This window comes from Callospermophilus lateralis, chromosome 11, assembly GCF_048772815.1.
Source record: "Callospermophilus lateralis isolate mCalLat2 chromosome 11, mCalLat2.hap1, whole genome shotgun sequence".
Taxonomy (NCBI): Eukaryota; Metazoa; Chordata; class Mammalia; order Rodentia; family Sciuridae; genus Callospermophilus; species Callospermophilus lateralis.
The window spans coordinates 92,541,993-92,567,689 of NC_135315.1; the positions used below are offsets into that span (position 1 = coordinate 92,541,993).

The 25,697-nt window shown below is 38.8% G+C and overlaps 1 protein-coding gene across 1 annotated transcript in view; it reads left to right on the forward strand.

The window, feature by feature from the left end:
* Window positions 1-19,538: 19,538 nt before the first annotated feature.
* The window catches only part of LOC143410693 (ankyrin repeat domain-containing protein 50-like), an 80,882-nt gene continuing 74,723 nt past the window's right edge, over window positions 19,539-25,697 (forward strand). Inside the window, exon 1 of the mRNA XM_077110652.1 lies at window positions 19,539-20,047. Within this exon, the coding sequence (XP_076966767.1) occupies window positions 19,539-20,047 (509 nt within the window). The remainder of the gene's footprint in view (window positions 20,048-25,697) is intronic.

Below are 25,697 nucleotides of genomic sequence, written 5' to 3' on the forward strand. Positions count from 1 at the left end.
TTATTAGGTCCGAATAAATTAATGAAAAAGAAAGAGCCTTTGAGAACCAAGGCTATTTTCATTCTTTTATAAAAAAAGGCATCCTTTCATTTTTTTCTTTTCTTTTTTCTTTGGTATAATTGAATGCCATTTTTCACAGAAGTACCAAGGGTAGCTGGATTCTTTCAAAGGATGAATAAAAGAGGAAGGAACCCCATTCAAAGTACTCCTAAACTCTCTGTCTTCATCAATCAATGGCAGTTGTAAATAGAGACACTGAAATTTGTTCCTTTAATCTAATGTTTTCTTCTTGCACTTGCAATGTTTTCTATTTTCTTCTTTTTAATGCAATCTCAGTATGTGTTTCTGTTACCAATTATCTAAAATTTAAAATTATTTGAGCTTGGAAACAGCAAAATTTACTCTTCAATAATATTCTACTTAAAACTTCTGTTTAAAATGAGATTTTTAAAGTTGAAAAAATACTTTAATAAAAAGCTCATTTCACTGTCAATATTGTTTAATTTTGCAAACGTCTATCACAGACTTCAAAATGTGTCAACCCAAATTTGGGCGTCCCTCAGCTAAATAGTATAGGCAGGTGCATCATCTCCAGAGTGTTCTGCAAAACTTGGCCATCCCACCCCATAGCCTTTCATTTGTGCTTCCATTAATTAAAAACCACAGACATCTTCTGAGTACATGAAAAATAACTGTTCTGTTTGTCTGAGTGTGGGTTTGCTCAGGACCTGCACTCTTTTGCATGTTAGGACCTTTACTTGCCTGGTGTCATCCAATATTTTTGGATCAAGACATTATAACTTACTGTACCAATTCCTCCTCTTCTTATTGGTGGAGAAAATCAGCCTAATTCTGAAAATCACAAGCTTTTCTAAATTCATGGACAATACATTAATAAAAAATTGCTTAGATTTCCAAAGAAATTTATACTTTTTTGTTATAGGAAATTTCAAGAGAAAAATGCTTGGTAGAAAGCCTTTGCTCTTATATGTTAAAAGCACAAATGGTTTTTATCATGTTTCATTTTCTTGGATTTAGTTTTGTTCTTTCACTTACTCAAACTATATTAACTGAAATCTTATTGGGGCCTGGTAACTTGATCAGGGAAAGATAAATGTGGTCCCTGCCCTCACTGTTTATTTTGGACTCCAAATTATATTCTGGGACTGGATATAAAGGATTATAAATGAAAATGACTGAGTCTGTCCATCCTTCTTTCTTTTAACTTGCAGGTAGAATTCTGTCCAGTTTTTATGAGAGAAGGAATGGCAGCATTTAAATGAAAAACTCTTAAAGTTTTAAACATTCTTGGAGAACATTTACTTTTTTATAATTTCTGTACTTATAAAATTACTCAAGAATGTCACCATTTGAGCGAACAAAAAAAATTATGCTATTGAAAAAAATTATTATTACAGACATTAAAAGGGTAGTCATAATTGCCTGAATATGAACTTTGTGACTAAAGCAACCACTTTAGTATTTTATTTCCAAAACAAAAATGTTGCTTTTGTATTTGTTTCACACATTTAAAATTAGATGTTCAGTTTACAAAAGATAACAAACTAAGAATAGTCATGACAATAAGAAAAATAAAATGAAGACTTCCTGACTGCTGAGCTAATGCTCTTTAAGAAACCACATCGTGTGACTATATTCTGGTTGTTTGGCTTCTGTTGCCATTGTTACAAATTCTATTTTATGCCTGTAAATTCTATTTCCTAAATTTGCATGCACAAAACATCATTTATTACACCAATGATATGTTTCCTGGTACTCTTAATCTGGCTTGAATAGTTAGTTGCTTTATTTCAACTCTTCACATAATATATATGAAGTTACAATCTTCAAAAACAAATATATTCTAGAGCTTATTAAAGATGTTGTGCCTCAAAGAACATTCACATATCTTTAGTCAACAGACCAGGAATTGCTAAAGTTAAAAGTTTAGTTATGTGTATAATTTCTAACACATTGACTATTTAATTCTTCATTCAATCAACATTTAAGGCAAGCATCTACATGAGATATAGGTTCATGAAAAGTTCCAAACATTCCCTGGAAGAGCAATTAAATAAATAATGACTTATAACTTCTGGAATTCCTCTGGTAAATCTTCCTAAAATCTCTAATGTTGAGTTCATAGAATATCAAAAAGAAATTCTTGGTTTATGTGCTCTTTTAACTAATGTGTCTATCTTAAATATAGTACAATGTTGCCAAATACAAATTAAGCTGCATTAAATGAAACTGTATTGGAAAGAGTTGTGTTTGTTCAGTGTAAATTAAATCACTATTGTGGCAAACAGAGTAAAAATGCACCAGGTCTAAAACAAGAAATGCTTGCATTTTTCCCTCAAATAATTTTATGTCTTTTTCTTGTGAAAAAATACAAGTCTTAAAAAGTAAACTCAATGTTAATTAGATTAATTCTTGGAAAAGTTAAATAAGCAAGAAACTAACAATGAGGGAGAACAGCTACACTGCATTTCAGAGACTCAATGAGAAACTATCCTTTTTGAAGAGATATGAATTCAAAAAAGAAGAAGAAGAAAATTAGATTAATGGTCCTTGGAATGGAGAATTTCAAAGATGTCTCCATCATCTGCAGCATCTGCAGGCATTTTAGTTTTTTTTTTTTTTGTAAACAGTCTTTACTCTATATCATTCGAACAAAAACATTGTATATATAGTTGTGGAATTCTGTGATGTAAGAAAACCACTTGACATATTTGATTCATGTTCTGATTCTAGTTTCAAGTTAAGAAAGTGGATAAATTGGCTTAAAGCATCTTAATTACTAAAATATGGAATATTTATTCATCATAATATTACTGTAAGGCATCATGCTCTGATAAAAAGTTTGACTTAGAACAATTTCTGACATCATCTAGAAGAGTGCACCTTCATTTTCCTGCTTTGTGTATAACATCCTCCCGAGTCATATTCTAAGAAACTTTGAAATATAGGTCATCTATGTGGAACACTCAAAATTTGATGTATCTTGCCTTCTGAACATGACCTTTTGTGTTATCAGTGAAGCTAGCATACAATTCTAGTGATCACTTGATAATGTGATCACTTGGTTGGTTTAATCTGTTTTTTAAATGAGTGTGGTCTCTGTAATCAATTGTATTGCAAATGTAGCTGTTGTGCTTAGATGTTGGGAAATAAAGCAAAAAAGGTGAAACTAAGAACACCAAGGGTGATGAAAATGATAAGGCATAGAAGTCTACAGGTTGCTCTGTGTGAGCCATCTTGATCATCAAGATATATTTGAACCTAACATACATATATAGGGGTATAAGCATACTATGCACATACATCTTAAGGAAGTTTCACAAAATGTTTACCTTTATTTATCCCACTAAATGCAAAACATAGACTCTATTCTTCTATTCTATTATTCCACTCCACTGCACTCTACTCCACTCCATTCCTTTTGTTCATATTAGTTAAAAATATAATGGGGCTGGGTGTCTTGGTACAGACCTATAATCCCAGCAGCTCCAGAGGCTGAGACGGGAGAATCTTGAGTTCAAACACAGCCTCAGCAACAGCAAGGTGCTAAGCAACTCAGCGAGACCCTGTCTCTAAATAAAGTACAAAAATGGGCTGAGGATGAGGCTCAGTGGTCGAGTACCCCTGAATTCTATCCTTGGCAAGTCATCCCCCCCCCACAAATAAAGTCAGTCCCTATGAAATAAGTAGATTTCATTTCACTAATGGATCATGATATGTAAGTGGGGGAAAATGTGACTAGTGTAAGTGAGTGACTTTTGATATGGAGCACACAGGTAGTTTTTCTTTTAATGAATTATTTATTTTTTTCTAATTTGTTATATATGATGGCAAATGCAATTCATTTCATATTACACATATAGAGCACAATTTTTCAAGTCTCTGATTGTACACAAAGTATTTTCACACCATTCATGTCTTCACAAATGAACTTAGGGTAATGATGTCTAACTCATTCCAGAGACTTTCCTACCCCCATACCCGCTACCTTCCTCTTCTTCCCCTTTGCCTTATCTAAAGTTTCTCCATTCCTCCCATGCTCCCCACCCATCACCACTATGAGTCAGTATCCTGTATCAAAGAAAATACTTGGCCTTTGGTTTTTAGGGATTGTCTTACTTCACTTAACATTATATTCTCCAACTCCATTCATTTACCAGAAAATACCATGATTTTATTCCCTATTATTGATGAGTAATATTCCATTGTGCATATATTCCAAAATTTCCCTACCCATTCATCTACTGAAGGGCATCTGGGTTGGTTCCACAATTTAGCTATTGTGAATTATGCTTAGATAGTTTTAAGAGCTTACTAAAGCTATGGAATGATGAGGGGATGATGAGGGGATTCCATTAGATTCTTTAATAGATTGATGACATCCCTTTAAAATAATGAAAGTTAAATGGTATAAAGCTATTTACAGTCAGAACACTATATAATACCTACTTATTATATTATCAACTTTATTTGTATTATCTCATTTAATCTTTACAACAGTGTTTTTAGATTGGTCAAATTATACCCCAGTATTATAATTAAGGGAATTAATGTTCAGTGGGAGGAAATAATTTTTTTTATTCACCAACATTATAAAAATAAATAAAATCTTAATGCAGAAAGTTTGACTCCAAAACTATTTTTAAGCTTGCAAAATCCAGTACGATAATTTATTTCTTTTCTTTGTTCCAACAAAAAGATTTCTTCATGACCTTCTCTGTGCCATGCACCATAAACATAAAAGTAACTGACTGTTCTGATAGCATTCATTGTAAAGAGAAGGATAAACAGAAGTCAAGATTGAAGGTCATTCCAAAACTAACAGAAGAGGCAGAAAAACATAATCAGTTACACATTGACTATGAAAATAAGGTAATTCCTTTCTTCAGAATTTTTCTTACAGAAGAAATCTGTAAGTTTATCAACAGAAGAAAAAAACATGCTGGATTTGATGTCTTCCAACTTTCTATTCTAGGAATCTGCCACATTTTTCCTACTGTGAAATTTTTGGTTTGGAGTGGTACACTATCATCGGGTCACCTAGTAGGTCTCTGGCCTCACATACATTCTCTTGAAAGTCAACATTTTAATTCTAGAGTTACTGTTTGTAGAAGGAGATTAATAATTGCTCTTGGTTGTAGCCTATATGGAAATCTACACAGTCAGCAGCAGTGTTCTTGTTATGGGAAAAGGACTCAGGTGATGAAGGGCTGTGATTCATTGCTACTAAAAAAATTCAGTAAAGTTCAAGGTCTTTAGGTCTAAGTGTAACTCATGAAACTTACCTCTTACCTGTCAGCTTCTCTGACAATGTAAATAAAAATTTAGAATTACAGCAAATACAGAACTCTGCACAGAATCACCTTATTATAATAGGCAATTACTTATTATAATAGTCAATAGAACTCAACCTACAAGGTAAAAGCTTACTTTCTTTTTGTAATTTCACACAAATTTTGATTGAAACACCTTTACAGCAGAATGATGCCTAACACATTTATTATTATTATTATTATTATTATTATTATTATTATTATTATTATATGAATACAATGAATGTAGGTAAAGAAACTAAGAGTAACTGATTCAAGTTAGTGTTATCTGCTAAAATGTTTGATATGATATGAAAGTACTTAGATTTTAAGATAATGTCAAACTAATTATAAAAGAAAAGTTAATATTTGAAGTTACAACTGATTTCAACTATTATAAATTTTCTTCTTGAGTTTTCTTTACAGTCAATTAAAAGCCACATGGGAAATTATGTCTACTTGATTTCTAGTCCTTTCATAATGTTTGTCTAATCTTGAGCCCAAATTTATATACCATACTTTGCTTTTTGGAAATTTAGTTACTGCTGAAAATTAATTAATTAGTCTTTAGAGAACAAGACGTGTCAACATTCAAAAATTTCCAATAAACTCTGAAAGCAATTCCAAAAGAAGGGCCCTGCAACATGACTACAAAGTGTTGGGTGCCTGAGGCAGATTCCCAGAGCCGCCCTATTCCCCCTCCCCCGTCCCCAATAGGGTTCATATACAACTCAATCAATCCAGCACCACAACAATTATATACAGCTTAACTCAAATCATCATCTCAATGGTTTGCTGGCAGCACTTTTCAATCATTCCCTCTGGCAATATGCCAGGGTCAATCTGACTCAGCTGTGACTCTCAACAGGTTCCAAAAAATTTGTGCTGTTTTAAGTCACTACCATTGTGCTAATTTGTTAAATGGGGATTGAAAACTGACAGTTACTGGCATTCTTCTTTAAACATGGGGAAAATTGAATCATATGGGGGAATTCCTCTATGTTAGGTCCCTAGGCCTGGGAAGATCCCACCTAGATTATCTCTGCCCTCTGGGAGCTTCACTGTGTCTTCTTGCTTCTGCATGGAAGGGAGCTTGTGTTAGTAGGCCCAGCCCCCTCCTGCCAGAGATCTTGATAGTTCTGAGCATCTCCCCTGTCCTGAGGTCTGTCCCTGTCGGTTCCCACAGGCCACTCTCCTGCTGATGAGATAGCCCAGTTCCTTGTGGGCCCCTGTGGATGCCTCATGAGACAGAACATGTGCTCTCATCTTGCTGAGGTCATTCCTTTTCCATTTTCAGCTTCTTCTGGGGTGGCTGAAGGATCATTCCAAGAAGCTCCCTGGTGGCTCTCTGAAAAGACTGAGAAGACCCGCAGGCATAACTTGATCTCCTGGTGTTGAGTGCTGGGACCTTTCCATCTTCCTGAGATTGCAGCAAAGGACTGTACTGCTGCACCCCTTCAGCTCTTTGTGCTAACCTCCAGAGCAGCTATCTCTTATTTTTAGCACCTTTTGTCATCTGTTCAGGATGAGGATTTCCCACATTGACAGCTCTTTCCTCAGTTTCTCCCTCTCTCTCCCTATCCCCAAATTTTACTATAAATATAAAGAAGAAAACAGTTTTCACTTCAACACTTTGCTTAGACATCTCCTCAACCCAACTTGTAAACTCACCAAGGACTACAGGGAACATTTTCCTAATCTTCCGGCCATGGTGGAACAAGGGTCTCCCTTCCTGCTGTTCCAATAACATAAGGCTTTCTTTCTTCTGAGCACTCCCTTGCAGTCCTTTTAGGGTCCATAGTTATAGCAGTCTTTAAAGCAATCTAGGCTTTTAAAATTATTATTATTCTCCTCAAAATTCCAGCAGCCTTGGTTTATCACCAGATTCCAAAACACTTTGCACATATTTTAGGTTTTCTTATGGTAGCATGGCTGGTACCAGAATTTATATCAGTGTTCTGTTGCTACCATACCTATGATCACAAACTTAGAAACTTAAAAAAGGACCCACTTGTTATCTCCCAGTTTCTGTGCACCAGACGTCTAGCAGCACTCAACTGGGTTCCCAGCTCAAGGAGTCACAGCAGGAACAACTGAGGTCCCACTGGCCTGTTTCCCTCAGGAATGTCAGGTCCTCTTCTAGGCCCATTCTTGGGACTGGTGGAATACAGTTCCTTGCAGTTGCAGACTAAGGTTCCCGTGTCCTCCTGGGTATTTGGGCAGCAGCCACTCTTGGCTCCTTGCAGCCATTCTCCAATCCCTACTTATTGTCCCCTCCATCTTCAAAGGCCAGCAACAGCAGGGCAAAATACAGTTGAACAAAGATTCTCCTTGGCAGTCACCCCCAAGGTGGGGTTTAGTTCTATAACCTTGCTTCAACTGGGACTTTATTTCATTTACTTTCGTGTGTGATAAATGAGCTCCTGATATAACCCCCTACCATGAACTTTACATGATGGTCCCTGATCCCATCTGAGCATATTTTGATTATGTATTTCTCTCTACAGGTTCCCGTGTGGCATCCAATGGCAGCACCTTGGTTCTCCTGAAGTTCAGGAACAATGCCAGGTTTCTTTTATGTAACTTGTGTACATATCCAAAAGTCCTGCTTTTTTTCTTATCCATCACAAATTACAGACTGAAGTGCTAGACACTTATGTAATTGGAATTTCTAAATTCTTCCAGAAGCAAATAATGAATGCACATAAAAATAAAAGTAATAAAACATTCTTCATTGATTTCACTTTAAAGTTAGCCCAATTAAAATAACAACAGGGATTATAAAATCAGTTCACTACAAAAATTCTATCAAATAAGAAATGTATCTTGAGAAGATTTAACTGATGCCAATTATTAAGTTACAGCAATTATTAAATTATTTTTGCCAAATGCTCATTTGCTTCAACATATTTTTAAAGCACATTAATTAAGCAAAAATAATATCTGCTTTCTTCTTTGAGGGAAGCTTCTTCTACCCATGATCGCAGAAGATTAAAAACTATTTGCTTTTAACCTCCTCAGATTGAAAGAATGTAATTAGAGACAGAATGACAAATTGATTAAAATAAAAAGCTTTTTATAAAACTTGAAAAGTATTATCATCTTGTTATGTATTCATTCATATGAATAATGTTCCATTTGAGGTAAAACAAAATATTTTCCAAAAGTTATAAGTTTTTGTTGAACTACTATATTTCAAGTTTCTCAGCCTTAACTTCTGTAAATATCATGTTATATTGAATAAAAATGCAATTTTTAATAAATACAGAATCTAACACTGAAAAAGGTACAGATGGACAAATGTTTTTATCTTGTGGTTTTCCTGTTTATTCATGTTAAACATTATGTAGAATTAAATCCATAAAAATGGAAGCTGTTTGAATCAGACCATCCTGATTCTAAGGTAACACAGAAGATCAGTTTTTTTTTATAATGGACAGAGAACTGGTATATGTGTGGTTTTGGATTTTCCTCTGGTGGGGAATTTATATGAAATATCAAGTTTTCAAAGGTTTCCATTTGTGGTCTTGAAAAAACATAGCTGTAATTTTGTGAACCTTATGCCAATAGCAGTGGGATTTGCCCCCACCTCTGATGCTGAGCTGTTTTGGGCAATTGCCTTGACTTTTATAAGATGTGATAGGGAGCTATGTGGGGGGTTTCAGAATCTAGACCTCACCAGCTTTCAGAGCTTTTCACAACCTCCTTCCCCACTGCCCCTAGCTCTTGAGGAACTCTGGACCCCCAGAAAGAGAAGAAGACCCAGTACCGAATTTTAGGGTCTCTCAGCTGCTAAACTACACATGCAGTGACCTCCCCCCACCCAGGGCAGCTGCATGAGGGAGCCAATATGCATCAGAGCAACCAGTTGGACACAGCATGGTAAGAAGTATAGGTAAGGGTTGTTTTCAGCCACTAGGCTTCAGGTTAAGGGATTCAGTGCAGCTACAGAGTACAAAAATCTATTCCTCCACCAAAAGCTGGTACAAAAAATGAGTTCTCTTTCAAAAGCTCCACTTTACCACAGCCTTCTTTAGCAAACTGCTGTATATGAAGAGATTCTCTACCAACATTTTAATGATCTTTTTCTATTCAGTGAGTCAAAAGGAGGTAATATTATGTTCATCATTTTCAGAAAAATGCATTAGAGAATAATATTAATAGAAAAGATTATTTTTATACTTTGAAAATTTGTAATTAATTTCACCTATTCAAAAATTATACTTAGTGTATTTTTATCTTTAAATGAATTAAAATTTACAGTATCATTTTTTCAGTGTAAGAGCTCGCAGGCTTCAACCCATCTTCAATTTCTCAGGGACAGACAGCCAATTCTGCAGGTAATATTTCCTCCATTGTACTGTCATGGATTTCTCCTTTTTCTTGAGAATATTTTTTCTCCTTGGCTTAGAGGAGTGAGAAAATCTATTGGGGTAAAATTCACCTAGACCAATATGAGAAATGGAGCCCACCAGTGGAAATCTAGGCTCCAGCTTGCGACACAAAAGCCTCCTGCCTCAGCAGAGTGTAAACCAGAGTGGGGCTGCTGCAGGGGCCCCACAGGTCTTCTGCTGCCGACTCTGTGGGCCTGGTTTTTCTTTATTCCAGAGGGTTCCATCGTCAGTGAAATGCCTTGGCCTTCCTTAGTCAAGTATACAGAACCTTCAGGTTGGAGGTTTAAAAGTTCTCATGAGGAAGGATTCCCCCTCTGAGAAATGTGTCATTTTATGTTCACCAGGTCTGGACTCAAACAATTATAAATCTGTATCCTCTACGCTAAACGATGATCACTCATAGTGATGATGAAAGAAAGAATGACTATTTAATTTAATAGTTAGTATTAAATAAAATGAGGTCCACACACGGAAAATCAAATTTCTGTTACTGGTTCCTAGAGCATTGTCTTATCTTCCACCACTACACCTGTGACTCTGGTCTGTAAGTCTGTTGAGTCATTTTTATTTTCTTATTTATAATATCTGAATAACGACTGACTTGTTTTACCGATTTCTTAAAGTATATTTACATAAATAGTAGTTCTGGATTTCATTTATTTAATCTCTTCTATTATTAGTAGGGGAAATTGAAATATGCAATAAATACTACTTCCCCTAGAGGGACTGTTATGGCTCTTGCTATCCCCAGTCGGATAAGGGCATATATTCCTAAAAGTGCCCCAACTTAAGTAGAAGGTGGTGCTTCTAACTCAGCTGTCACTTCCGACAACTGTCATTTAAGACAAATGGTTTCCCTTTTCAATCAGCGAGCTATCCTAATTTTCATGTGACACTAAAATATTTAGTTTAGATTTACACACACACATTTTCATTAAAATACATTTAAAAAATTCTTCAGTCATCTAATCACCATCTGTTTTTCTACTAGATTTTGCTCTTATCATTAAGATTTCTTTATTGATTTATTGTTATCTGATTTTTCTATTTTCTTGAGAATGTTTTTTTCTTCTTGGCTTAGAGGACTGAGAAAATCTATTGGGGTAAAATTAACCTAGACCAATGTGAGAAATGGAGCCCACATGTGGAAATCTAGGCTCTAGCTTGAGAAACAAAATCATTGTGACAGAAATAGGTTCATTTTAGCACAAAAATTTCATTCTTAAAGTTTTGATATTTTTCACTTTATTTTATTTGTGTATATATGTATATGCATATATATGTGTGTATACACAAACACACACACACACACACACATATATATATATATATATATATATATATATATATATATATTAATGAGGTGCAGAGGATAAAACCCAGTGCTTCACATGTGCTAGGCAAGTGCTCTACCATTGAGCTGCAGCCCCAACCGCTAAAGTTTAGAATTTTTCAATGAGCAAAGCAGAATTACTTGACGAATCTCAAATTAAAGGCAAACATTCTTGCATAGGCCAAAAAGAAGTAATATTCATTTACCTCTTTGAGATCATTGACTTTCTCAGGTAGAATTTCCCCCCAGTATCTGAAAGTCCAAAAGGAACCTTGCTACCTGTACTACCACCTATCTCACTATCAGAGCCCTGCCTGGCTGTCTGGCACTCCTTCCCCAGGATGCACTTCAGGATGGACAATTTGGGGAATCACATGCATGCACCACAATCTCGTTCCTCGGCCTCCCACTGTACTTCCCTGGGCAGTCCCCAGCCTGGCTTCCTCTGGCTCTCTGCTTGCCTATTTCTGCTCCACCATGCTGAGCTACATAGAATGGCAGAAGAGAGACACCAGGGTGGTTTCTGATGGCTTAGTACACCATATAAACTAGGCCTCCCTAACTTCTTGTTGCCCAAGAGAAACACCCCCTCGTGATCAAACCATTGTTTGGGGGCTTTGTTACCCATACTCAACATAACCTCTAACTATGTTCCCAACCTGATGCCCTCTAGTCCCTGAGAATTGCATCACAGTCATTTGAATAATGTCACCTGCAGTTGTGCAATATCCAGCCTGTGCAGTTATCTGTGGTGACCCTATACTCTCCTCAAACCATGAAGCTCCTAACATTCAAATATGACTTCACCTTAAAGTAAATTCAAAGACATACTCCTTCCTGAAGGACGTACAACATAGCTCCTTTTTTATTACTATTATTTCATGTGTTCTCTTACACAAAAGGATTGCTTCTTTCTTTCTTTCTTTTTTTCTTTCTTTCTTTTCAGAAAGGGCTTAGTCAAAATTAAATAAAAAGAAAAAAGACAATTTAACTCCCCAAAGCAAGGATTATAAATTAGGCCAACTGAGAGTGCTAAGAAATATGGGAACCTAGAAGAAATTGAGGAGTAAAAAATGTACACGTTACACCAGGGGGCCATGTAACGTCCAGCCTAACTCAGACAAGGTGAAAGGAAACATTCAGAGAAACTGAGGACCCTGCATGCCACTCTTGGTGCTGCTGGGTCCTAGGCCCCATCTGAGCCATTACCACAGGGAAATGTGACAGTACCCTGCCACCTTTGTGGGATGGAAAACATGGTCTCCCAGGAGCCTCTGTGACCTTAGGAAAATGTCTCACCCCACAGACGCTGCCTTCCAATTTATTTTTGCGTTTTCCAGAACATTTTAATAATTTCCAAATGAATCTGATCGACCTTCCCGAGGTCAACAGTGCTAAGGCATGCCTGTTGAACAAGTTATGGAGACTTGGGAAAAGGAAAGAGGGAGGTATGGTTTTAGAAGAGCAGAGACTAAGGACAAGAAATAATTCTTTTTATTTTCTTGGGAACTTGTCAAGTTAATAATAAATTATGCACAACAAGTGAGTAATTTATCTGATTCACAGAAATCTCATCAGAGAATGCATAGTGGACATAATAAAAATTATGAATGTCACCTTAACAAATGACATTTACCATTAGATTCAAAGTAGTATAATTATATGCAATTATTGTTATTATTATATATGACCATATGACACGGGAGTCAGGAAAGCAACTTGTTACTAAGTCCGTTTCTGATAGTCTCAGATACTTCAAATATAGTTCAGAGAATATTCATGTGTGACATTTATCAGTATGAGGCACCTGATGACAGGCTGAGGGAGACGGCTGGCATTAAGAGGTCATTTAAGCTACACAGAAACCTGTAGTAGAAGAGGTGGGAAAATCAGTTCTGAGAATCCAGTGATTTTATCTAGTGAATAGACATACATTAGAGGATTCTAATTTCCTTTTTAAAATTCCTTGCTGTATACAAGAAATGGACAAGAATGTGAATTCATGTTATCATGTGTACTATAGATGTAATTTTGGGGTTTGACTGAGTTTTTGCACTAGCTTAGGTGTCTAAGGAACACAGGTAAAGCGTTGTAATCAGCTACTTGATAATCATCGCTAGCAAGTCTTCATCTTGCTTAGCTGGTAATTCTGCATAATGAATCATATTTGGAGGTTCTTTTAATTTTTTGAAGGAGAGGCTTTTTTCTTTCACATTTTATAAGTAAAGACTATTTTAAGACATGATTTCAAGAACAGCACTGAATAAAGCTGGCACCTATTTTTTTTAACTGTGAAATTTAAATAAGGGTTCTTTTAAAAGAGTATTTAAGAGAGCAACACAGCTGGCTATCCCTATCAATACACTTATCATGCCAATCAAATCTTTTCATGGTCTAGGTCTCCCTCAAGACCAATCAACATAACTAACAGAATGCACATGTTTGTGTAGATAAGGTTCTTATTAATATTAGCATTAAAATCATCTAGGATGAGTTTGATAGATCTTCCTTGTCTTAGTTCCAGCGTCTGCCATGTTTAATAGTGTGTGAGAGGACGGAATTTAAATTTGTGGGGAAATATGAAAGATGGCCAGTGAGAACTTTTTTCCTGAACCTTTCCAGATTCAAAGTAACTAGAATACTGTGCAGGGTGCTATATGAAAATAAGTAAGTACACATGGCTTGATATGGGAGGTGGTACATTTGCACCTCCAAGCAGTCCTGGGCTTGGTCCTAATCAGAGAAGCTTGGAAGGCCACTGACACTGTGTGTCACAGTCACACGCTGTGTGACTCTGGGTGTCAGCCTAGCGCCTAGCGTGCTGTGGACTGCTGCTGCCACTCTCCACACACATGAGCCCCACTGGGCTGCTACTTCTGAGACCCACTGGTACATGTGGAAAATCTTGTGAGGTTTGTCTGGAACATGTGAAATAGAGATGGTTTTGCCTACAGCGGAGCGGGAAGCAAGTATGCTGAATGCTTTTGTACTCTGTGGCCCAGTCGGAAAGCCTGCTGGGAAGGCTCCTGAAAGCACTCTGTTGTGAGTAAACCTATGGACCTACTAGTTAAACTGGAGGACTAACACAAGGCCTCTACATTTTCATGCATTTCATTCAAAATCATTGGCACTCTAAAATCAGATTATTCACCTTCAGCAGCTTTAGAGTCTTATAATGACTGAAAACCGAGCTTACAAATAAATTGAAATTTATCTCTGCCAAAAAAGAGAAAATCAATGTACTCTATGAAAAGAGCATAAACTTTATACAAAAAACTAATTTTGAAATGTATAATTGTACTTTGGGATACTTGAACTTGTGGGGAGAATCTTTTGATGGAACTGCTGCTTCTAATAGGAAAAAACTATATTTGGGGCTAGGGATGAATGCTAGCACACAGGAGGCCACAGCTTCCATCCCTAGTACCACAACAACAATAACAAACTATATTTTGTACACAAATGTGCTAAAATTGAGATGTCAATCTGTGCAGTCTACAAATTTTCTTAAGTTCATCAAAGCAAACAAATTTAAAATATATGTTGAGCTTCCTCTTGTAAAAATATATGTTGACATGTGTAGCTGTAAGTGGATTTTAAAAAGACAATTTCTAGGGAAAGATTTATCTGAACATTTTGTTCTTCTTAGTATAAAGAAACCAGAATGGAGAATATATTAAGCAGAGTTTGCTTTGAACGTAGTAGATACCTTCCTACAAACAGAGAAAATTTTTAATTTAAGATTCTATAGAGAAGCAGTAATTGAAGGTGTCAGTAACTTCAAATTTTTGCAGTTGTGAAGATAATTTCAGGAAATCTTATAAAGAAAAATAAGGAAAGCCATATGAAAAAAAAGGCCTTTTTCAGAAAATGCCAGTACCTACTATTGGAGAAAATGATGGCTAAGAAACTGATTAAACAATGTGAATAGTAGCAGGAGTAAGAACTCTGCTCATGCTATTTGTAGCATGCAGGTAATTAACAAAAAGAAGTATTATGAAATTGTTATTATTAAAGCTTTTCTATTGAGGAAAGCAAAAAGCAATAAAAAATGAAATAAACTATTTGTATGTGAAATAAACTTTATTTATTTATTTTTATTTTTTTTTTAAATATTTACTTTTTAGGTATAGATGGACACAACACAATGCCTTTATTTTTATGTGATGCTGAGGAACAAACCCAGGTTCTGCCCGTGCTAGGCAGCACTCTATTCCTGAGCCACAATCCCAGCCCCTATTTTTTGATATATACATTTTTTTTAGCTGTAGATGGACAGGATACCTTTATTTATTTATTTATTTTTATGTGGTGCTGAGGATTGAACCCAGGGCTTTACACATGAGAGGTGAGTGCTCTACCACTGAGCCACAATCCCAGCCCTGAAATAAAATTTACTTAAAGTAAAAAATTAAAATTCTAGATGGGCTGAAGATTATTAACAGCTTAGATGTAGTTGATGTTACTATAAACTGTATTCCATGCTGGGGGATAGTTATTAGAAAGGCCAACCAAACCAAGTTTCTGGAATTTCCCCATCAGGTAGAAACTATTTTAATTATCACACTAGCAAGTGGCTTAATGGAAATGAAATGTGATATACATGTTTCTCATTTAAAATTTTCAGTAAACATATAAAGTGACAACTGTGAAACTGGAGTCAATCAGTGTTGCATGGCAAACTAAGTCATGATTAAAACTGCTCCATTTATGTATGAGGTGCCAAAATGCATCCTGCTATCATGTATAACTAATTAGAACTAATAATATATTTTTCAAAACTGCCTAAGCAAGCAAAACTACACTGAAATTTTACTTTACTCCAGTTAGAACAACAGCCATTAAGAGTAAAAACAATAATAAATGGTGGACAAGATGTGGAGAAAAAGGAACACTTTTATACTGTTGATGGGATTGTAAATTAGTACAACCAGTATGGAAAATTAGTATGGAGGTTCCTCAAAAGATTTGGCATGGAACCACCATATGACCCAGCTAAACCACTGCAGAGTATTTATCCTTAAGAATTAGTCATACTACAGCTACAGATGCATACCCATTTTATAACTGCTAAATTCACAATTGCCAAACTATGGAACCAGCCAAGGCGTCCATCAGTGAATGAATGAATAAAGAAAATGTGGTATGTATACACAAAGGAGTTATTTTCAACCAGGAAGAAAAATGAAATCATGGCATGTATAAGAAAATGAATAGAACTTGAGAACTTAGGTTAAGTGAAATAAGCCAAACTCAGAAGGTCAAAGGTGGTATGTTTTCTCAGATATGTGAAAGCTAGAGAGGAAAAAGGAAAATAAAGGTGTGTGTGTGTGTGTGGAATCTCATGTAAATCTATAAATCGAGAGAAGGTATCTGTTGAGGGGAGGGAAGGGGGCTAGCGAGCAAGCGATAAAAAGGACAAATACTGGTTAATGCTCCTGGCCAAATTGTTACATTGTGTTCATGTACGAATATGTGACAACAAATCCCCCATTATGTACAACTATAATGTGCCAGTAAAACTATTAAAACAAATAAGCTGTTTAAATCATAATTTATAGTTTCATAAAATCAACTTTCATCTAATTATGGAAAAATTAAACTTGACTTTCATTTTGGTTGTGTTCTGGAAAAAGAACCACCAAATTAAGGGTACATAAGTTAAAGCTAAAAATCAAGCCTCATGCCATGAATAAGCAATATGGGAGAGTAAGCACAAGCAGGTCTATTGGGTTGTGTTTCTACTTATGTATGCTTGTTATACTTTGAAATTCCTAAAACCAGGGAGACTGGCTTGGTATTTTGGGAAATATACTGGAAAATAGGAGAACTTTTCATTTTAGCAAAAACAATAAAAATAATAAATGCACCACGCTTCCCGCTCAGTCGGTTGACACACACCTATTCTCCCAGCAGAAACCCGGGATCTAGACCTCGGGAGGGCGCAGGGCGAGCCAACAACGGGCGCGTCCTGCACGCTGCGAGCTCAGTGGCCAGAGCGGGGCTGCGAGCTCAGTGGCCTCGGAGGAGAGCAGCGAGGGAGGGACTCGGCCCGCAGGACAAAGGCAGGCTCACAGCCGAGGGAGGCCGCGACTACCAAGAGCTCAGGTCGCCAGAACGCACCAACGCTTCCCTTGGAAAGGCGGAGCCCCGACGCCCGCCCCGAAAGGCGTCCCCGCCCAGCGGCAGCGGGTCCCTAGCGGCCACGCATGCGCCTGCACGGGCCGCCAGGGAAGCGGGGAAAGGCCTCACGGGCGGGGCCTGTGCAGCCCAAGGGGACCTGCCCGGGCGAGCGAAGCTAGTAGGGCCACGGGGGCGGGGCGCTCGCCAGCGAGTTAGGAAGGGCCGACGCCGGGGGTGTGGCCTGTCCGGCGGGTGAGGCCGGTCGGACGGCGGAGGCGGGACCTCGAGGGCGGGCGGGGCCTGGGCGGGCGAAGAAAGGGCGGGGCGGGGCCTAGGGGCGGAGCTTCCGCGGCGCAGCGGAGCAGGAGGGTACCGGCTGCCCGAGACAGTCACTGCCCTGGTGGCGGCGGTGGCGGCCGCTGGTAGGTCGCGGTGAGGAGCTGCACGGCCCGGGCTGCTGGGGCAGCGGAGCTGGCCATTGCCGGGAGCCAACAGGCGGATTTGCAGCTGGGAGCGCACCCCAGGCCGGCAGAGGAGGCGGCTGCAGCCGGATCCCGGAAAGCTGCTTGGCGGTGAGTCGCGCAGCCAGTGCCTGAGGCGGAGGCGGCGGGGCCCCAGGTACCCAGGGGCGGCGGTGGCGGCGGGAGCGAGGCCCTCCCTTGGTCGGCAGCGCGGGGCTGCGGCAGGGCTGGCGGTGACCCGCCTCCCTTCAGCGCCACCTCCGCTCTGGCGCACCCTGAGCCGCGGGCCAAGAGGGTTGGGGGCGCCGCGCTGGACGCCGGCCGCGGCCCTCACTGGGGCTGTAAGGACCTTGCACTCTCCGGCGGACACACCCCTGGGGCGGGGCGGGCGGCGGCGGGCGTGCCGGACAGGGGGACCGCGGTGCAGGGCGCGGTCTCTGCCAGGCGGCCAGGCGGCCAGCCGCGGCGGCCCGCGCGTCAGACCCGGACCCTTTGGTCTCCTGGCTGAGCCTGACTTGGGCTGCCCCGCTGGTGCCGCTGCCCCACCCCCGTGCTCGGGAGGAGTTCCCCGCTGCGCAGAGCGGGAGGTGGCGTCCGACCCCGTCCTGCGCTTCGCCCTTGGTGCAGCGTGGGGAAGGAGTCACTCTGTAGTGTGTTTGATTCATCATTCATGAAAGGGATCCTCGTTTTCCCTTTTCTGTTAACCAGTTCCCATCCAGCCGCAACCCTGGTGTTCTTTTCCTATATTTTTTTCCCAACAAAGAAGTGCGGGAGCCCAGTCGACAGCCCCTGACTGCCGTGCAGGGCCGGCTGAGAGCGCTTCCTTGGAGGCGCTGTTCCACGAAGCTAGCCTCAGAGCCTTCTGGCCAAAATGAAGGGTGTCACTCCATCAAGTGCGTCAAGTCTCTTTCTCTCCCTTTCTAGGGTGAAAAGGTTTCAAGAATCGATATTAAATTATTAAAATCTGGCTGCTTAGGAATTACAGCCATAGAAGAAAATAATGCAAAAGGGAAATAGAACGAGTATCTTTGAGGGGTAAGTGTCCCAACTTCTTGAAAGTGCCAGAGATGAGGTGTATGGATTTTTGAGATTGATGGGTGAACTGTAAATAAGCTTTTACTATATGGCATTTTGCACTAAGATATTTTTGTTTGTTTCGTTTTAGTTACTTATGGAAATTGTGGATTACCTGGACATCTTAACACCCAGGAACCCGTTTATTAAGAATCTGCTGTCTTGAAAAATGCATTTTATGAATGCTTTGGATTAAGAAGGTGTAAACAGTGGTTTGTCATGTCTGCCACATAAGAGATAATCTGAATCAGTTCCCTTGCAGTTACCCAGATGCCTAAAACTGGCAAGAACTAGTACTTGGAGTGGTCATCCTTCAACAGGAAATACAGAGCTACCTATGTACTATATAAATGCTATCTCTTTGATGACGTTTAAGATAGTGGACAGCTTTTCTACATCTGATTTTCATACACACAATTAACACTGGAATTTGGAGAAGCATTGGTTATATATTGAAAGACTGAGTTTTCTCTTTTTGAGTTTTCCATATTTATTATTTCATCTGTATGCTTTAAATCTCCACAGTCACATAAACTCCAGACATAACAATGGAACTATATGACCCATCAAGATATACAAAAACTATTGGCAAGCTTTGGAACCAGTTGTTTTTTGCATCTGTTCACAATTAATATATTCTCTGCTAATCAAGAATATGGAAGCAACTACAGTCATGCACATTGTATTGATAAATTGTGACTGTTGAATTTTTCTGTAACTGGTTGCTTTTGTCATTCAAATGCAAGTTATGTCCAAATGGATATAAAGACTATGTTGGTGTACCTAGCTCCTAGCCAGTGTGGAAGATAGAAAACCTATTATGACTAATCCTTGGGAAGAAAAAGTCTGCAAAATGGCCCAAACGAGTTTACTGCTCAGGAAGCAGTTTTACTGTAGGGAGTGGGTTTTCCACAAGCTTCAGCATTGCCTCCAGGAGAAATCCAGCTGCAGTAGTGCTGTCAACACACCTTCGCTTGTGATGAATTCTGGGAATAACCCTGGTGCTGTCTCAGGAAAGGCAGCTGCCTGGGGTGTGTTGTTGGTAGGAGGGCCTGGTAGTGGCAAGACAGCCCTGTGTACTGAACTCTTATGGCCAAGTTCACCTACAAGCTTGCAGAGAGGTTTACATCACCAGGCTTTGGCCTTTCATTTCTGCAAAGCCCAGGACTCTGATACTTTGTGTGTTGGAGGGTTCGTTAGAGGTCTGGTTTCCCAGATATGCTACAGTGGACTACTCCAAGGATATGAGGACAAGCTACGAGATCCAGACATTCAAAGCCGCGTACAGCCTGGGGAATGTGAGAGGAACCCAGCAGAAGCATCCAAAAGGTAACAGCAAAGAATGTCATAGTGTTTTGGTTTCTGTGCAAAATTAGTGATTTTTAGCTAGTTTTTTTTTTTTTTGAGGTACTTTTACTAGTGCTGTGCAGTTGGGCTTAATCTGTGGTTGTGAGTACAACTGTTTATTTTAGTATGGGAAGAAACAGAACTTTGTAATGCACAGTATATAGATTAAAAGTAAGTCTTAACTATTGTAGTTTAATAACAGAATGTTCCGTTTCTAACAGTAACTGTCAGTGGTAAGGGGAGTCTGTTCTTATGATAAAGAAGAACAGTTAGCTGCCTGGAAACCAGGCCTTATTTTCAGGGAGGATGAACTATCTATACTATGAGCTGAAGTAGAAGAACTCTCAGTGTAGAAGCCAGTAACTTTTGTTTATAGTATATTATTTTTTACATGAAAATTTCTCCTTAAAAGGCATTATAGGCATTGAGAATCTGAAGAAAATTTGCTACTGTGTTTTTGGGATTATTTCCATATTAACTTATTGAAAAGTTGAATTATAAGTTTATGTGATATTTATAACGTAGTGAAAATTTTGGGATTATTTTAGTGCTTTTAGTGAGTGGTGCAGAGAACATTTTTCCCCCCTAATTTTAGTTAAGCATTTGTTCATGGTGAGTGGACTGATCTAAGCAATTTGCTTTTTGAAGTGACTGCAGATTCAAAATCTGCTCAAGAAAACATAATTTCTTGAGAATATGATTTTTGCCTGTCACTTCCTTAGTCATTGTGAAAGTGGCAATTGGTTATTGTGTGCTGGCTGTTGATTCCCTTCTACTTGAATGACTCATTTTGCCACACACCTTTTTTTCCCATATTAACTAAGCTTTAGCAGGTCAAAGTTTGTGCCCCAAGGCTTATGGAACACTGTGCACTGGAGGTTTGTATGAGTGTGTCTCCTGGACGATTGGAACAGTTTTAAGTAGCTCTGAAAAGGGGGATGCTTGTTTTTATGGTCTCCTCAAATCTGGTGTCATGAAATCTATAAAGTTTGAAGGCATATTGATAATATTTAGTAATTATAGCAAACAGTATGTTGGTCATTGTTCTAAGAGTTTTATAAATATTAAACCATTTCATCTTCATAATGTTCTGTGAGGTCATTCCCATTTTACGTATGAGGAAACTGAGGGGTAGAAAGTGAAGTAAACTGTCCAAGCTAGTTAAGTGGCATTTGAAGTATCTCTCTCCATATTTGTAATAATAGGTTTCTTTTAAGGACTTGATGAAAAGAGGAGTGATGTAGAAGTTGGTGTGTAGTGAAGTTGGAGAGTGAGGGCTGGTTCACAGTGTGGCTAAGAATGAGGAATGATAGCGTAGAACTGAACGTTGTGAGGGGTTATTAAACTCACAGATTTTAGGGTCTGTAAACAAGTCAGAATGGCGCCTGGCATTTTGCAGAGGGAATGGTTTGTGAAGTAATGCCAGAGAACCATTAAGTGTGGAGATTCCTTATTGGTTGACTGCTGTATCTAGTTTAAGTTAATTAAGATATGCTGTGTGGAATGTATATATACCCCTCCTGTCCTACAATAAATGGCTTCTGCTCCTGCTGTATCAATGTACACAAGTTGTTCATCACCCCCCGGTTATTTTACTGCAGCCGAACTGCGGCACACAGAGTCTTGCTTTTGAGAAGTATAGGACTCTTGGGGCTTTTTAATCTGTCAGTGCAGTCCAGTGGAAGTCAGGGTGCATCTTTTGGTCATCAGAATCAGGCTTAAAACTGTTAGAACATTCACCAGTCTATGAGGATGTCTGAGTTAATGCTTGTGGCACGGACGGGAGATGGCAGGTGTGATGGAGCAGGTCCATTCTGCAGTCACTGTGATTGAGCCAGTGAGGGAGTCTTGAAAATGAAACTTTCCCTTTTAGGAGACAATGATCTCTACACAAAAACATCTTTTATTACTTTTTCTCAAGATAACCATCAATAGTGAAGACCTGAGTTTTAATCACTTTGTCATCAGTAAGTTCATGAACTATTTGGATGACACCTAAAACAATTACTTTCAAAGAATTCAAGAATACCCTAATTAATTAAAATTATATAATTTTGTAATTTATTGGAATGCATATATAAATTTATAACACCTAAATGTTTAAAATCCTGATAACTATATATTTTTGATGTTGTAATACTTAAGCATACCTCTCACTATAGAATCATTGATTTTTCTAAAAGAAATTTTTCTCTTACTCAGTTGTTCCTCATATTTTCTTTTTCTTGTGTAATTTACAGTTATTATCTAATCGAAGGAAGAAAGAAGCATTTAGAGCTATGTGTGAAAACCGCACTAGCACTGCTTTTCTGATTGACAGTAGGTGCTATTTTTGATAGTGGGTGCTAATCATTTTGTCTTTCCATTCTATATTTCCTGTATCTACACTTGCTTGCCCTTTTACTACATTAACCAGTAAGAATTTCCTCACTGGATGCTGCCCCTCCATCCTGGATTTCTCACCCTCCAGAATGGAGAACTGAATAAACCTCTCTTGTTTATAAATTCCACATTCTCTGATATTTTGTTGCAGAAGCAGAAAATTGACTAAGTCAACTGACTTCTTCAATAGGTCCTTCAAGGAATTTTAATAGGAACATATTCTATCAGGGCATGTATAATTGTAATTTAATAGCCAGACAGTGGGACAGAGGACCATTGTTTTCAAGGAGTTGTGGTATTTTGATGGAGATAGAAGTAGCTATGTGATGAGATGAAATATAAGCAAAGATACGCAAAATCTTTTTTTCACTTTAAACAAAAACAAAATCCAAAACCAGCTTTTATATTGTTATTTTCTTAACATTTAAAATCTGATAATGTTGATAGTTCCACATAGTCATGTGAAACAATTTATTAGTAGTGAGAAATTGATAAAGAAAAAACCCTTATTCTCAGATATACTAAGCTGGGGGAACTTTCAAAGAAGTGATTTAGTAATAGATGCTTTTTTGGCCACTTACTTTTTTTTCAGGTTTTCTTTCTATTTTTCCCTGTATTTTACTCTTAATATTAGGTGAAACACATAATATTGTATGCTGACTTCTTACATGCAATGATATGACTGTGTATTAACATTAAGTACCAACTTGCAGAGTTCCATTTTCCTGAACAACAAAGAGAGGTAAAAGGAATTTCATATTAATCTAGTTCCATACTGTCATGTTCCCTTCTGACTTGGCACAGTATGTCATTTCTTAGATTTAGTTGTCATGAATTTTTTTTTAATATCAATTATTATTTTTTAAAATATTTTTTAGTTGTAGATGGACATAATTTTATTTTATTTATTTACCTTTTTGTGGTGCTGTGGATCAAACCCAGTCCCTCATATGTGCTAGGTGAGTGCTCTACCACTGAGCCCCAGCCCAAATATTCTTTTAGTTGTTGATGGACCTTTATTTGTTTATATGCAATGCTGAGAATCGAACCCAGGGCCTCACACATGCTAGGCACGTGCTCTACCACTGAGCCACAACTCTAACCCTAATATCATTAATTCTTAACCGAAAATATTGAGAGCAAATGCTGTGTGTTTTTAAGAACAGTTCATAAAAAAATTCATACAATATTATGTGTTTCACCTAGTATTAAGAGTAAAATATAGGGAAAAATAGAAAGAAAAACTGAAGAAAAAGTAAATGGCTAAAAAAGCATCTTGTACTAAATCAGGTGAGCTGTGTTAGGTTGATTTCTGTGGGAGATCCAGCAGTGAGCAGAGTAGGCAGAGTCCTACCTTCATGGAGCTTGAATTCGTATTTCTGTAGAGCGAAAATAGCTAAGGTAAATAAGACACATTAATTTCTGTTGTTGCTTTTTCATTGTATTTTTAACTAATTTTGGAGTTTGATGATTTTTCCAGTTCTGTTGTTAGTGGAACACGATCACGTTCTTGGACTGGCTTCTTCCATTCCTGCCCCTTCTGCTTCTGTTAGGGCCTTGTGTGTCTTGTTGGACGGCCCTTGTCTAGAATTGGCTTAGAGGGGAGCCCCCTGGTGACCTGGGACTGCAAGACGCCTTCCAGTATCGAGGACCTGGGGAGGGGCTGGAGGGTGCCTGAAGGCTGGGTCTGGTTGGAGCTCCGGGTGAACCTACTCTTGGGCCTTGAACCCTGGGGTCTTCGTGGGAGGTGTCTGGCACAGAGCTGGAACTCCCGACCCTCACTCTGGTCATGTCAGAGCCTGTGTTCATTTCAGGCCAACATCTGCAGGACCAGGAGTGAGTCTTCTGTGTGTGGCATGGCTTCCTGGGTCGCCCTGTGGAGTAGGAAGAAAGAGTGTCTCCAGGGCACACCATATGAAGCATAGACAGAATGAAACTGTGATGACAATTTAAGATCAGTTGTCTAGGTTTTGAGAGTTCAGCAGGAAACTCGAGTCCATGGTGGAAGGCAGCGTGGCTTGGTAGGACAAGATGGCAAACTGGGAGACCACCCTGACACTTGTTGTTGTGTCAAATAAGAGTCCCTCAATGATGGACTGTTCTTTCCCAGCTTTTTGTCTGTTTCTGTAGCATTGATGGTTCTTCACTTTTCTCTCTCTCGACTTCTACCTTGAGTTTTCCTCGCACCCCTTCTGTTAGGCATATGTTGTATCTCGTACCCCTTCTGTTAGGCATATGCTTCTTTATGACATCATTTCTGATGAATTTTTTATATGGACCCTCGTGCTTTGTGCGGCACTTTACATACCATAATGCCAGCTGTCCTCTGAGGGAGAGCAGCACACAATGCTGCTGCCCACCTAGACTGTCGCAGCCTAGCTGAAAGAATGCTCAAACTCTTCATGTGCACAGCTGTCTTACTTCATGAAGCAGTGCTGTGCTGCTGAGAACATTCTCAAGAATCCTTTTAAACCTGTACTAGGAGTAAAGGAGGGAGAGGTGCTGCAGCCCACTTGCTGGGGGCCAGGTTGCTGGATCATGGGGTGTGCATTTTCATCTTCCACTCTGCGACATGCCTCCAACTGCCCTTGGAACGTCTGTCCATTTATGGGCTTGTAGAAGTGCGTATTGAATTTTCATTTTTCCACTAGGCCACCAGCTTTTGCTTTGTTGTCAGGTTCTGTGTGTTGTGAATTTCTGTTCTGTTTGTGTTGTAATCAGGATAGTAGTGAATGCATCCAGAATCCCTAATGCCTAATAATTATGTTCTTTAGTTCTCTTATGGAATTTTCATTGCTGATTTTTGTAGCTTCCATTTGTTGTTGGAATTCTCCATCTTTCACCCTTTTATATACATCTATTTTCTCCAATATTTTAATCACAGTTATTTTAACCTCTGGGTATTTTCTCAGCCTATATTAATTATCTTTTTTCTCTAGATTACTAATCTCCTATTCTTTGCCTTTTCCTATCTAACAATTTTTTAATTGTATGTCAGATGGTGATAGATGATCATGGTGGCAGAGAAGGCTTTCCTCCTCCCTGCTTGACCAGGCTGGTGAGGAACTGGTGCAGGTGAGAGCAAGCTGGACTGGGGTCCTTGCTGACCTTGGAAAGGCCTCTGCTTCCTGTCTGTGCTTGGCGTGGTTTGGCTGGTCAGCTCTGCTCAGCTCTGAGGACTTGCTAATTCACTTCCCTGGGAGATGTTAATGTGTGGTGCTTTTGGCCTTGATTCCTTACACATCCTGGA